Source organism: Panthera pardus, unplaced genomic scaffold, assembly GCF_024362965.1.
Source record: "Panthera pardus isolate Hobbes unplaced genomic scaffold, ASM2436296v1 HiC_scaffold_13, whole genome shotgun sequence".
NCBI classification, from domain to species: domain Eukaryota; kingdom Metazoa; phylum Chordata; class Mammalia; order Carnivora; family Felidae; genus Panthera; species Panthera pardus.
Window position 1 is genome coordinate 163,829,599 of NW_026526688.1, and position 14,723 is coordinate 163,844,321.

The following is a 14,723-nucleotide window of genomic DNA, read 5'->3' on the forward strand; positions in this document are numbered from 1 at the left end:
TTGTTTTTTACTTTTTTTAAGGATTTGAGGTACTAGAAAGGAATTTGAAAAAAGAGAGAGGAGTAAGCATACAGATGATGTGACCTAGACTATTAATTCCTGGTTAACAGCCTCACTTTGTCCAGCTCTCTAATTAAAATTTAAAACAAGCACTTTATTTTTAAGGGCACTATAGGGCTTCCAGGGATGAAATACTCCAGTTCTCATCAATGCTGTTTTGGGGCTGATAAAATCCCAATTATACTATTTCTTTGTTCTTTCATTAATCTCAGCTCTATCTCCAGTATCCTGAGTTCTGCGTTCAAACCTGAATCTGTCTACTTTCTTATAACCATGCCAAGAGTCAACTCTTTGTCAAAAGTTAGAGAAGGAGAATTTTTTCCACATCTAAGTAACTCTGTTGCTGAGAATCTTTTCACTACAATGTATATTTGAAGAGAAAGACTTTCTTCCTGGCCATCCCCTGCTTTTCTTTCTTGTATGAAAGTTTCATTTGTAGGCAGAAGCAGGAAAGAGGAGGGGAAAACCCTCCACAAGAGATGACCCTTGCTGTCGTCGCTCCTCAGGCTGTCAATCAATCAGAGAACCATCTGCCCCCTGCTTTAGATGGCAGGAGCCGTCTTACACATCTGCTGTGCCTTTTCTAATGTCACTTACAGAACCCACTAAAAGCTGTTAGACAAATGAGGGGAACCAGAATGCAGCTGCATGTAGCTGATTTTGAATTTTTGCAGCTGGGTCCTACATGCCACTCTCAGTTGTGAAAGTTTTTTGTTTGTTTGTTTTGTTTTGTTTTTTATGAGATTGGATAAACAAAGAGAACAATTCCCTTTATAATAATGACTCCTAGGGTCTTAAAGTTTTGTTCTCTGCAAGTTTAAAATAATGTATCTCTTTTAAAACTCCCACCGAATGTTTAAAATTTAAGCCAACTGTAAATATGTAATCATTCATGAGTTCCTCTTAAGAAAAAGTGTCACATGGAAAAAAAAATGTTTTTAAAACTGATTCAAGGGTTTCTGTGCTCGTGCTGGTCGCAGCAGCAGCAGACGCGCCCTGGACATGCAGAATGAGGCCAACCAGTTGGTGGACCAGTACGTGCCATGGAAATGCTCCCTCAGCAACAGGATCATGGGCGCCGAGGACCACGCATCCATCCAGACGAACATGGCGGACTTCGAGAAGGTAACAGGCAGGTTCAACGGCCAGTTTAAAACCTGTGCTATCTGTGGGGCCATTTGCAGGATGGGTGAGTCAGATGACTCCATCCTCCGACTGGCCAAGGCCAACGGCATCATTTCAAAGAACTTCTGACTGGAGAGGATGACGGAGGTGGGATATTTGCCATGAAAAAAATAGCAAAAGCCCAGAGAGAGAGAAGTGGGGGGAGAGAGAGAGAGAAAGGAAGGAAGGAAGGGAAGGAGGGAGAGAGAGGGAGGAAGGAAGGTTGATTCAGGAGCCAAGTACTTTCTGAGATGGAAGCAAGTTTGGTATCTAGATGCCAGAAGTGTGCAGGCTAGAAATCTAAAGTATTATCACCTTCAGGCCAGTTCCCTATATCAACTTAAAAATGACCAAAAGACACAGCACTTACTTATTTGTCTGTGTAGGAAATAAGAATTTTCACGTTCTTACAATGTTATATCATAGAATTTAAAAAGCTTGCTGACCCAGAATATGAAACCATAGGAAATCAGTCCTGGTTGCATGCTTATATACTCTGAAAATTCTGTTTACTGTTTTTCTCAGTATTCGTTCCCGCAGCATCTTCATATGCCTTTTTTGATAACACTTACCACACCACGATTATTTACCTGTTTCACCCACAATACTATTCCTTGCAAGAAAAGCCCCCCCGCCATGTTTACATCAACAGTGTCATGTATACTAGGCTTTTTAAAAAAATGTTTAGTTATGTAACTAAAGCAATTTGTGTATGTAATAGAAAAGTGTTCTAATATTCCTTAAAAGTTCCTTTAATAGATGGAATTAGAAACTGCAGGCTCATGGAAACATCCGCCTGCTTACCTGCATCGGTGCCCACATATTCTGTCTTTCCTCCTGTTACTACAGATCTTCTGTCTGGATTCCCATACAGGACCAGCCCTACGCTTGTGAAGTAGATCCTATCCTGTCTCATTTACTCAAGGACATCCCCTCAGCAGTTCTACCCGCTCTCTCCCACATCCTTGGTTTGCCTTCACTGTTGAAAAACTTCCCATCGGTTTATAAATGACCTATAATTCTCATACCTTTAACAATAGACTCTACAAAATTTCTCTTCACCCCCTCATCCCCATTTATTGGCTCACTTATGGCAAAACTCCTTAGAAGAATTGTCTAAACTTCTGTCTCCAATTCCTGTTCTCCTAAGCTCTTTCAGACCTACTTCAAACACGCTTTTACCCTTACCTTTCCGTGGTGAATGGTTTTGTAAACCCCCCACGACCTCCATATTACTAAACTGATTTTTCATTTCTCACTCCTTGTGTTAGTTGACCTAAAATATTTGGCACGGTTGATCACTTCTTATTTAAACTTTCTTCACTTGGTTCCAAAATAGCTCACTTTTACTTTTTTTTTCTCTTACTGGCCTCCCTTTCTCAACCTCTTTTATTGGTTCCTCCTCATCTCTGTGGCTTCTAAATTTTGGGGTGCCTTTGGATTCAGATCTTGGACATCTCAGTGGTCACTTCCTTGGTAATCTCATCCGGTTTCTAGGATTTAAATACAATCTCTACTCTGGTAATGTCCAACTTTAAATTTCTAGTACAGTCCTCTTCTTCTGGCACCCTCGACTCCTATGTCTGTGTACGTATGTCTAATTGGTATCTCAGACTTTACATTCACCAGACCAAACCCTGGCCTCCAACTCTACAGCAGGAAAAAAGAACCTCTTATTTTCAATCTTCTCCATCTCACTTGAAGGCAGTCTCTCTTTCCAGTTTATTAGGCTAAAATCTTTGGAGGCATTTTGGCTCTTTTTCATCTAACAATCTATGCACAATCGCTAGGTAAATCCTATCGGTTCTGTCTTCAAAGCAGATCTGTAATCTGATCCCTTCTCCCCAGACCCACCACTACCACCCTTGTCCACACCACCCATCATCTCTTTCCTAAATTCTTGCATGAGTCTTCTAACTGATCTCCCTACCTTGCTTCATTTTAGTCTTAACTAGCAGCCATAGTGATCTTGTTAAAACCCAATTCAGGTATTTACTCCTCAGAACCCTCCAATGGCTGCTCATTGCTCTCCAACAAAGGACAAAGTCCTTACGATGGCATACAAGACCCTGTGATCTTTCTCAACCTCCCTTCCAGATGTCATATTCTCCTACTGTTTCCCTTACTAACTACATGCCAGCAACACTGCTCCTGCATTGTCTCAAACATGCCAGGAGGAGCCCATCTTCGGGTCTGTGTCATTGTTCCCTCCTCTGGGTGAGAGAGCTGAGTGCCCTTGCATATCTGCCTAATTCAATCTCTCATCCACTTCAGATCTGTGCTGAAATGTCATCTTCTCCATGAGCCTTTTTAAAAATTAAAATCCTATTTAAAAATTGCAACTCCTCTCTGCCTTTTCTCTTATCCTCAACCTCTATCACTAATATTTCCTATCCCTCCTCCAATCCCCTGCCTGTTTTTCACTTTCCATATTACTTACTGCTTACCTATTGTTTTAGTTATTCCTTTTTTGTCTCTGAGTAAGGACTATGAGGATAGAATTTTATATTTTTCACTGATGTATCCCTAACGCCTAGAAAAGTGCCGGACAGGTACTCAACTAAAATTTGTTAAAAGACTTAATGAGTAAAAGAATTATGGTCCTCCATGAGTACCATATGCCAGAGACTGGATTAAAAAAGCACAGAGGTTAAACAACAAAACACAAACACAGCCTCCACTGCTAAAAAGCTAAGTTCATCAGCAGAGATAATAATCATATCTAATGTCTGTCAAGCACTTAACTTTGTGCCAGACACTGTTCTAGAATTTTACCTGTCATAGCATTTAATTCTCAAAATAAGAGGTGAATCTTACAAAAATAATCTTTTTATAAAAGGGGAGACACAAGCAAAGAACTTACGTAGCACACTCTATGTCATGGAGCCAGAAACCATTGATACTAGGATTCAGATCTGTACAGTCTGACTCTAAAACCCCTATGCTTAACTAAGTGTGCAATTTATAATGCAAGAAAATTACTACTTTATAGTGAAATACAGTGAAATCTAGGGCATTATAGGAAAACATAGTGAGGCAGGGTTTCTAGAAAAGATGATTCTGAGAGATAATGAGTTAGTGGAAGGAAAACTGCTTAAGTCAGAAAATGCAATATATTGCACCATAAGGTGAGAGAGTGGGGTGCTTTCTCAACCCCCTCATCCAAAACATGTTATTAATTATAGCTAAAGAAAAAAGGGGTGGACAGAAAGGCATAAGGATGGTATACAGGGGCCACACCACAAAGGGCCTTTTATGTCATGGGAAGAATTTTACAATTTTATCTTGAAGGCAATAGGAAAGGCATAGATGGATTTTAAACAAGGGAAATAAGATCAGATTTGAATTTCAGAGAAACCACTATCAGCTGTGTAGGTAACAGATTAAATGATAGGCAAGGAGCGCAGCTACATTCATTGAAGCTGTTTTGATAGTTTAATGTTTATTTATTTTTGACAGAAAGAGAGAGAGAGAGAGAGAGAGAGAGAGAGGAAGGGGCAAAGAGAGAGGGAGACACAGAATCTGAAACAGGCTCCAGGCTCTGAGCTGGCAGCACAGATCCCGACGCGGGGCTCAAACTCACAGACCGCGAGATCATGACCTGAGCTGAAGTCGGACGCTTAACCGACTGAGCCACCCAGGCGCCCCTGTTTTGATAGTTTAAAGAAGAAAAGATGAAGGCCTGAACTAGGATGGTTGAAGTGGTGACAAAGACAGGAGACAGGATTTCAGAAATAATAAAAAAGTATTCTTAGGGGCACCTGGATGTCTTAGTCGATGAAGCAAGCGTCTGACTCTTGATTTCGGCTCAGGTCATGATCTCAGGGTTGGTGAGACAGAGCCCCACATCAGGCTCTGCGCTGACAGCATGGAGCCTGCTTGGGATTTCTCTCACTCCATCTCTCTCTACCCCTTCCCTGCTCACACTCTTCCTCTCAAAATAAATAAATAAGCAAACAGACATTTTTACAATGTATTTATATTACATTAATTATTTCACTAGACATTCTTTTTTTCTTTTTTTTTTTTTTTTTTTTTTTTTTAGTAATTTCTACATCCAATGTGAGGCTTGAACTCACAATCCTGAGATCGGGAGTCATATGATTTACCAACTAAGCCAGCTAGCTAGGCACCCCCTAGTTAGGCATTATGAACTAAGTAGGAAAGTTAAAGAGGAAGAGGACAAGAATGACCCCCAGGTTTCTGGGCTTGGTAACAGTATCAAATGGTGGAACCATTGACTAACAAGAGAAAATGGCGGAGGGGGAAAAACGGGATGGAGGGCTGAGTTGTGGACATGGGGATTCGACACTGTCTATAGGATACCCAAGTTGGGGGTGGCTGAATACGCTGGTGTGAAGCTTGGCAATCTGGGCTAGAGTCATCAGCCCGTTGATGGCATTTATGTCATAGCAATGAATTAGTAGGATGTCCACATTTAAATGCACCAATATTTAAAGCAGTGATTTCCAACCCAAAGATTTGGAACATTGGATCACCTCAGGAGGCTTTAAAAATATAGATTCTGTGGAGCCCCTCGCTAAACCTACTGCATCGGAATCTTCAGAAACGAGACTGAGGGAGCCATAACATTTTTTAAATCTTCCAGTTGATTCTGCTGGGACTAGCCTGCAGCATGCCAGAGAGGCAACTGAGAACCATTGATTAAAATGATAGATAGAGGAGATCAAGAAGTATCACTTAAAAAGAAAAGATGATTAATAATACCTAACGTTTGTTGTGCACTTACTATGAGTCAGGCACTGTTCTAAACAGTTTAATGCAGTATCGTAGGAAATCCTCACAACTCTATAGGTGGTAGGTACTATTATTATCCTCACTTTACTATTATTCTTCTGCATTTATTATTCCAAATGAGAAATTTGAGGCACAAAGAAATTGAGTAATTTATTCAAGGTCACATAACTAATACATGATAGAGCTAGGATTTGAATCTAACCCATGTTTTAATGCCTCTCAAACTTTAATGTGCATAAGAATCACCTGGGGATTTGTTTTTAAAAGTAGATTCTGACTGGGGCACCTGGGTGGCTCAGTCAAGCGTCTGACTCTTAATTTTAGCTCTGGTTATGATCTCACGGTTCATGAGATGGAGCCCTGCAGCAGGCTCTATGCTGACAGCGCGGGTGTGGGGTGAGGGGCATGCTCTCTCAAAATAAAAAAAAGTAACTTAAGGAAGGATGAAAAATAGCCAAGTGTAAAGTTCAAAGTTGACAATGTTCTAATCAAAGCAATAAAAATTGATTACTTTCAAATATTTTTTCCAAATTTAAATGACAAATGCCAAAGCTAAACATTAAACTGTGAATGAATAAAATGTGAGTGGTTCCAATTTTATTTTTTTTTATTTAAAAAAAAAAATTTTTTTTTTAACGTTTATTTATTTTTGAGACAGAGAGAGACACAGCATGAACGGGGGAGGGGCAGAGAGAGAGGGAGACACAGAATCGGAAGCAGGCTCCAGGCTCTGAGCCATCAGCCCAGAGCCCGACGCGGGGCTCGAACTCACGGACCGTGAGATCGTGACCTGAGCTGAAGTCAGACGCTTAACCGACTGAGCCACCCAGGCGCCCCAGAGTGGTTCCAATTTTAGAAGACAAGAATATTGTCTTTCCCAGAGATCATTAGTCTATAAAACCAGCATAATCCACATACCCATGTAAAAAAAAAACACTAAAATTTCTCACCACTTCAGTTTAAATGACGTAATTTTCTTCTACATAACTGCAAACTAAACAGACATGGATATACAGACAAACTTGGATAAAAGAAACAAGGAAGATTTCTGATAAATCTTATAGCTGTTGCTTTTCAAATCTATCCAAAATAAGTCCTACTGTGAGCCATACAAGGATTCCAATTGTTTACCTTGCCTATCTGTTGCTAATCATGCTGAAAAGATACGTTTCCTGGTATTCTGTGATGGAGTCCGTGTACAGTGAGTTCTCAACCCTGGCTACACATACGTGTTTGTATTTCACATTGACATAAATTTGGGTTGTTGTTGTTTTCAAAATTCAGTACTGTGTTTCCAAAATCCATCCATGTTGCTTGTGTATCTATAACCTGTTGTTTCTAATTTTTGTCAATCTTTTAGATATGAAGGAACAATCTCTTTGTTGTTTCTATTTGCATTTCACTGACATTTTGAAGTAGAGTCCTCCAAGAGAGGTAAGCATGATGTGTTCATTTCCTAAGGATGCCATAAAAGAGTACCAAAAATTGGGTGGCTTAAAACCAGACATTTATTGTTTCACAGTTCTGGAGGCTAGAAGTGTGAGATCACGGTGTCAGCAGGGTCCCTGCCGACTTCTGGTGTTTGGAGCAATCCAAGGTGTTTTTTGGCTTCTAGATGCATCGCTCCAGTCACATGGCTGTCTTGTCTCGGTGTCTCCACATGACCTCCCTCTGTGCGTCTGTCTCTGTGTCCAAATTTCCCCTTTCTCCGAGGACACCAGTCAGACTGGACTAAGGTCCACCCTAATGACCTCATTTTATCTTGATTTTCACTGTAAAGCCCCTATTTCCAAATAAAGGCACTATCTGGGGTGCTGGGGGTTGAGACTTGCACATATTTTGGGGGGTAGGCAAATCAGGCCATAACACATTCATTTCCATGTATGTAAGGAAAGTAAGGAGAGGGCAGTGATACATTATGTACCAAATATGAAATCAGTTGAGTACTAAAGGTACTTAAAATTTAAAAATCAGACAATGTAAGTATAAAATGGACTATTTGATAAGAATAGAACTGCTCGGGCGCACCTAGGTGGCTCAGTCAGTTAAGCATCTGACTTCGGCTAAGGTCGTGATCTCACAGCTCGTGAGTTCAAGCCCCACGCCGGGCTCTGTGCTGACAGCTTGGAGCCTGGAGACTGCTTTAGATTCTGTGTCTCCCTCTCGCTCTGTCCCTCCCTCGCTCATGCTCTGTCTCTGTCTCTTTCAAAAATAAATAAACATTTAAAAAAATTTTTTTAATGAAGTAAAATAAGAAAAACAATCAGAAAGAAAGAAAGAGAAAAAGAAAACAATCCTGGAAGAATATATACAAAGCTGTTAGAAGTGATTATCTCAAAAAAACAAAACGAACATAAAAGAAAGAGGGGTGGAGTTTCTCTTTGGAGAATGGCACACAGGTATCTTTACCTTCTACATGATATATCTCTTTATGTAACAGAATTTTGGATACTAAGCATACATTTATCACTTAAAATTAATATGAGATGGTGAAAAATTGGAAATAACATAAGTATCCCACAATGGGGGAGATAAATAAATAATGACTTATCCAAATAACAAAAGTTTATTAAAAATCATGCTTTTAACAAATATGTAATAACATAGGATGATGGTCACTATTTTACAGTGAATTAAAAAAGTGTCACACAAATGACACAGTAGAATCATAGTGTTGCAGAGAGAATAATGGAGTGCTTCACCATAAGTTACATGGCATTCAGCCAGATTATCTCCCTGAACTGATTTTTCATCTGTGAAATGTAGAAGTTTCTCATAAGGTGGTTATGAAGAATAAATTAGACAATTCAAGTAAAACATCTGCCACATAGCAAATATTCCCATAAAGGTTATAGGTATGCAGGAGCGCCTGGGTGGCTCAGTTGGTTAAGTGTCTGACTTCAGCTCGGGTCATGATCTCACAGTTTGTGAGTTCAAGCGTCCTACCGGGCTCTCTGCTGTCAGCCCAGAGTCTGCTTTGGATCCTGTCTCCCTCTGTTTCTGCCCTTCCCCCACTAGTGCTCTCTCTCTCTCTCTCTCTCTCTCCTTCAAAACTAAATAAATAAATAAACAAACATTTAAAAAGTTCAAAAAAAAAAGGTTATATGTATGCATTAGAAAAACTTTTGAGAAAAGTACACCAAAATTTTATTTATTTTTATTTATTTTATTTATTTTTATTTTTTAAAAAATGTTTATTCATTTTGAGGGGCGCCTGGGTGGCTCAGTCGGTTAAGCGGCCGACTTCGGCTCAGGTCATGACCTCACGGTCAGTGAGTTCGAGCCCCGCGTCAGGCTCTGTGCTGACAGCTCAGAGCCTGGAGCCTGTTTCAGATTCTGTGTCTCCCTCTCTCTGACCCTCTCTCATTCATGCTCTGTCTCTCTCTGTCTCAAAAAATAAATAAATGTTAAAAAAATTAAAAAAATAAAAATAAATTAAAAAATGTTTATTCATTTTGAGAGAGAGACAGAGCCTGAGCAGCGGAGGGGCAGAGAGAGAAAGGAGACACAGAATCTGAAGCAGGCTCCAGGCTCTGAGCTGTCAGCAGGGAGCCCCACACCAGGCTCCAACCCACAAATCGCGAGATCATGACCTGAGCTGAAGTCAGAGGCTTAACCAACTGAGCCATCCAGGCGCCCTATATTTAATTGTTTTAAGTTTATTTGTTTATTTTGACAGAGAGGGAGGGCGGGAGGGGCAGAGAGAGAGAGAGGGAGAGAGAGAGAATCCCAAGCAAGCTCCGCTCTGTCAGCACAGAGCCTGATGCAGGGCTTGAACTCGTGAACCGTGGGATGATGACTTGAGCTGAAACAACTGAGCCACCCAGGTGCCCCACCGAACAGGTGTTGCTGTTTTTGGATATGAGCTTACTGATAAATTGTATTTTCCTGTATATACTTTCTATGTTTTAAAAACTATAATGATGAAAATAAATGTATCTAGTTTCCTATAAAATATAATAATGATGGAAGAAATTATCAGCAACAACATTCCGTATCTCTGGAAGATTTAGTGCAGTTTCCCATTTAGAAGGTAGGTATGTATCTACACTCCCAGATTTGTCTCCAGATAAAAATATGTGGGAAAGGGGAAATCCTGGGTAGGTTCTCAGCCAAAAGGGAAAATTTGAAGGAAGTCATAATAATATCTCTATTTGTGTAGCACTTTTTACTTTACAAAGCCTATTTACAAATGCTATTGAATTGTCAGAAAAGATCATATAGATACTGTTGTTTCCATTTTACAAACAAGAAGGTGACACTCAAAAAGATTAGATGACAAAAATAATGGAATTTGCAAATAACCAGCCTGGGACTTGAATTTAGGTCTTCTAGGTTAAAAAAAAAAAAATTGTAAGAAAGAAGAAAAAAGAACATAGCGTTGGTGTTGTTTCAAAAATTTTCCTAGAAGTTGCCCATGAAAATAATATTAGATATTTTTTCCTGTGACTCATTCTGAAAAATCTGTTTATTCCCTAGGGAAATTCCACACTATTATTTTCAAGTTTTAGGAGTATTTTGGTTTTTATGTTGTTTGGTTTTTGTTGGACAAAAATGTTCGGCGCTGATGACTATTTGTGTAGTTCTTACAAAAACAATCAAATTTCAAGAGAACTTTGAACAAGGCAAATAGCGCTAGAGAGTTTTAGTGGGTATGTATTTGTGTTCGGGTGGAAACTAAGATAAAATGAGGAACTCTCATTAACCAAAACTGAATTGAATGTTTACAATCTAAACATTAATAAACATTAAAAGGTTGAGAAGCTGAAAGATACTCAATCTACATAGAGAGGAAAATGGCATGTGGATTTGTTAAAAAAAAAAAAAAAGTAAGAGCCTCAAATAAATCTGGGCAGGAATAATGTGTTTGTCCTAAAGTCAGGGCAAGAAGTCTGCTGTCCGCACAAAGACCAGCAAAGGCCATTAAAGGGAATTTTAGGACGGGAGTGACATTGTCAGAAGGGCAACAGAGGAAGTTGATTTTGGCAGCAGCTTTGGGAAAGGACTTAACGAGGAAAAAAAGGCTGAAGAGGCTTCTCTCAAAGGGAGTAATGACTATACAATGTACATAGGTGGAGTTGTACAAACGGAAAAGCTTGCACATACAAGAGTCATCTGTTTTAAACTTTTAGGGAACCTTTCTACTTCAAGTCCTTTTAATCAAATCTTATTTTTCACCTGTCTGTCCACTATACTTTTGCATTTAGCTTTCATTAACTTCCTCACAATCGTTATAACTACCGTTGTGTTTTAAAATTGTCTGCTTTGACCACCTGCATTAACCTTAGGTTGTGTCCCAACAAGGCTCAGGCATGTTTAATCAGTTGTTGAGCCCAACCATCTGGGCATTCCAAACTCCGGTAGTAAGAATTAACACCTTGGTCTTGAAATTTTAGAACAAAACACCCATTGTTTCAAACATCATTCTATGTCATGAATTTGTGTTAAGGGGTGTTGGAGTAGGGGCAAAAAGCTATTACTCAGGCTCTTTTAATAGCTTTTAGCTTGTTGGGACGTGAGTTTCAATTCTTTGAACTCTTGTCCTCCTATTTATCCAGAACAGTTCATTGTTGGATAAACACCTAGCAGCCTCTAGGGTTTCTCTTGTTTGTTTTTTCTTTTTTTCCATACTGTTGCTAATTTATTTTGCACCAAGCTGCTTTGTATTTTTAAGCTATATCCAGACTAATGGCAACTGTTAATACATGTTTGAAGTATGCAAAGTAAGATAGCAACTGTCAGAAAGAAAAAAAATATACTTTAAACAGTTACCATTTTCGTATATACTATTTTCTTAAGTTTATTTATTTTGAGAGAGAGAGAGAGTGCGTGTGTGCAGGAGGGGCAGAGAGAGAGAGAGAGAGAGAGAGAGAGAAGAGAGATAGGATCCCAAACTCGGATCTCATGAACTGCAAGATTATGACCCGAGCCAAAATCTTGAGTCAGACGCTTAACCCACTTGGCTCATATATACTATTGTTTATCATGAAATTTAAGAGATTTATGAGTCTTTTTTTTAGTGATTTAGGTTGTTCAGAACAGAGACAGTACATCATACCAGTCTTCATTGGTGTGATGCAGGAAAGGCCAATGCCATTTCTAGATCGTGCTTTTTCATCTCAATACTACTAGAGGATTCATCAGGTAAGCAGACTACAGTAGAACTGATTAGGCTATTGATAGATGGGCCTAGGAGCCACAGCACATGCCTTTGGACACTGAAGGAAGGACTTTTTCCAAGAGGATGTGTTCTTGATTGCTTAATGGAATTTATGTGTAGAAAGGCTCCAAGGATCTAAGTGTGGCCATGAGAACTCATTGGCCTTGGTAAAATCGGCCCTCTCCCTACTGTCACACCACCTTTGGCAGGATCGAAGGAAGGGCCATAAACTGCGGCTTCTTAGCAATCCCACCTGCCCCTCTCCTACAAAGTGTTAGCAACTAGGCACAGTGAAGAATGATACCCACCATCTCTTAAGTGACCATCAGAATTAATCTCATTATGCCACATGCCTTATCCTTTTCAGCAGTACAGACAGAAATCCAAGCCCCTGGACCAGGCATTTTCATTCATAGAGTTTAGCACACCCACTGATCTGATTTCATCTCCCACTCCTCCCCAACCAGCCAAACCCTTCCACTGCGTGCTTTGGAATGTATGGTTGCTCTTTCCTTCACTCGAGTTTGGCTAGCCTTTGAAGACACTTCATCCTCCGCAGTGGTAGCTGTGTTTTCTCCCCTACCCCACTTACAGAGGACCTAAGGGTGATGTCTGTGTTTCTTATTACTGCTTTTAGGTATTTTAATCATTCTTCCTCCCAGAACAACAATAACAACTACCACTACCCCCACCACCAGCTCAGCTTCTTTGAAGCACATGCTGTTAGACCACTAACTCGCCTTGTTGACTCATCCATTACCCTTTTGCTAACTTCCTCAGTCAAAGAAGATTCTAGATTCTGGTCTTCTTTCTCTCCCTCTTTCTCTCTCCACCACTTTGGACTATACTCCTATGCTGGGTAACCTCAGCACGCACAAAAATTATCCATGTATCCACGTATGTCCATGTGTATGCATTCCCTAGCTTTTAAGTTCCTTAATCTTCCTACTTTCAAGATTATTTTCCTCCACTACATTTCAGCAAAATGCTGTTGTGATCATATGCCTTAGAGGACTCCTTTCTACCACATCACGTTATCACCTTCAAAAATTCCTGACTTCTGGTACACCATACTCTTATAATCAACCATCTCTTATATTTCTAGCTGTACCATGACCACCACCCCCAACCAACCCCTTTGGAGCAGCCAGTCTTTGGTCTATCACTTTTTCACTGTCCATTTTTCTACTTGTGTTACTGTATTTTCTCCTTCTGTGGCTTATTGTAACTAGGTCTATTGCATATACCCACAGCTGTCTTGTCCCTCCCACTTTCCATCTTACTCACTAGAAGAACCCAACCCTGCCTTAAACATAACCCTTTACTTCACATCAACACTGATCAGTTGACTATGGCTCGAGAACAATATACAACCGTGTTGAATGCTCTTCAAAACTTTTTTCACCATAAGATTCCAGTCAGTCTTGCCCTGTTCAACAGTCTTCTGACACTTCCCTGGGCTTTCCTACTTCCCTAGATAGTTATTTCACAGCTTCTCCTCCATCTTTTAACCTCAGACATCCCCACTCCACTTCTCATTTTCAGATAATGACCATTCTTCTTCTTTTTTTAAAAAAAAATTATTTATATTGAGAGAGAGAGAAAGATCATGCATGCTAGCGGGGCAGGGCAGAGAGGGGGGGAGATAATCCCAAGCAGGCTCCTCACTGTGGGTACAGAGCCCAAAGCCGGGCTCGAACCCATGAACCATGAGATCATAACCTGAGCAGAAATCGAGAGTCGGACGTTCAACCACCTGAGCCACCCAAGTGCCCGATAATGACCACTCTTCTAATTTCAGAAAGTAGAAGCAATCGGAAGAAAATTGCCTGATTTTTCTTCATTAAATCTATCAATCTACCAACATTTGTATCTATGCACTTTGCCTTTCCTTCTGTTAGCTTACATAACCCTCAGGGCTCCCATCTGAAGACAGCATTTTCATATGTGTATCAGATCCTGTACTTTGGGCCCACCAATGATTCTTTTTTCTTTTTTTAAGTGTATTTATTTTGAGAAAGAGAAAGAGAGAGGCACACAGATAGAGAGAGAGAGAGAGAGCCAGGGAGGGGCAGAGAGACAGAGAGGGAGAGAGAATCCCAAGCAGGCTCCGAGCTATCAGTGAGGAGTTCAGTGCAGGGCTCAAACTCAGGAATTGTGAGATTATGACCTGACCTGAAATCAAGAGTTGGATGCTTAACCGACTGAGCCACCCAGGCACCCCTGCCCACCAATGATTTCAATCAAGTAATATCCTCTCTCCCCTCTGCGTCCATAATTTTTCCTTCTCTTCTTAATTATTCCCATCAGCACATAAGCAGGATATGAATTCTCTCTAGTATCCTTATTCCTTCAACTAATGTCACATTTTCCTACTCTTTTTTATTGCAATAGTCCATCAAAAGTTGTCTATTATTACTGTCTCCTCTTGTCACCTTGCATTTTCAATTCAATTCATTCCATTTCCAGCATTTGCACTATTTCTCCAAGAACACTCTTGTCAAGATCAAATAATGGCCTCTATCTTGCCAAACCCAGCGGTCATATCTCAGTTCTCACCTTGCATGGCCTCTTAATAGAA

The 14,723-nt window shown here is 40.1% G+C and overlaps 1 protein-coding gene across 1 annotated transcript; it reads left to right on the forward strand.

Annotated features, from left to right (window-relative positions):
- Positions 1–849: 849 nt before the first annotated feature.
- Positions 850–1,349, forward strand: LOC109245143 (40S ribosomal protein S21-like). The gene has a single exon (XM_019412470.2). It carries the CDS (start codon positions 1,063–1,065, stop codon positions 1,312–1,314), a length of 252 nt encoding a protein of 83 aa, XP_019268015.1. The 5' UTR covers positions 850–1,062; the 3' UTR covers positions 1,315–1,349.
- Positions 1,350–14,723: the final 13,374 nt, after the last annotated feature.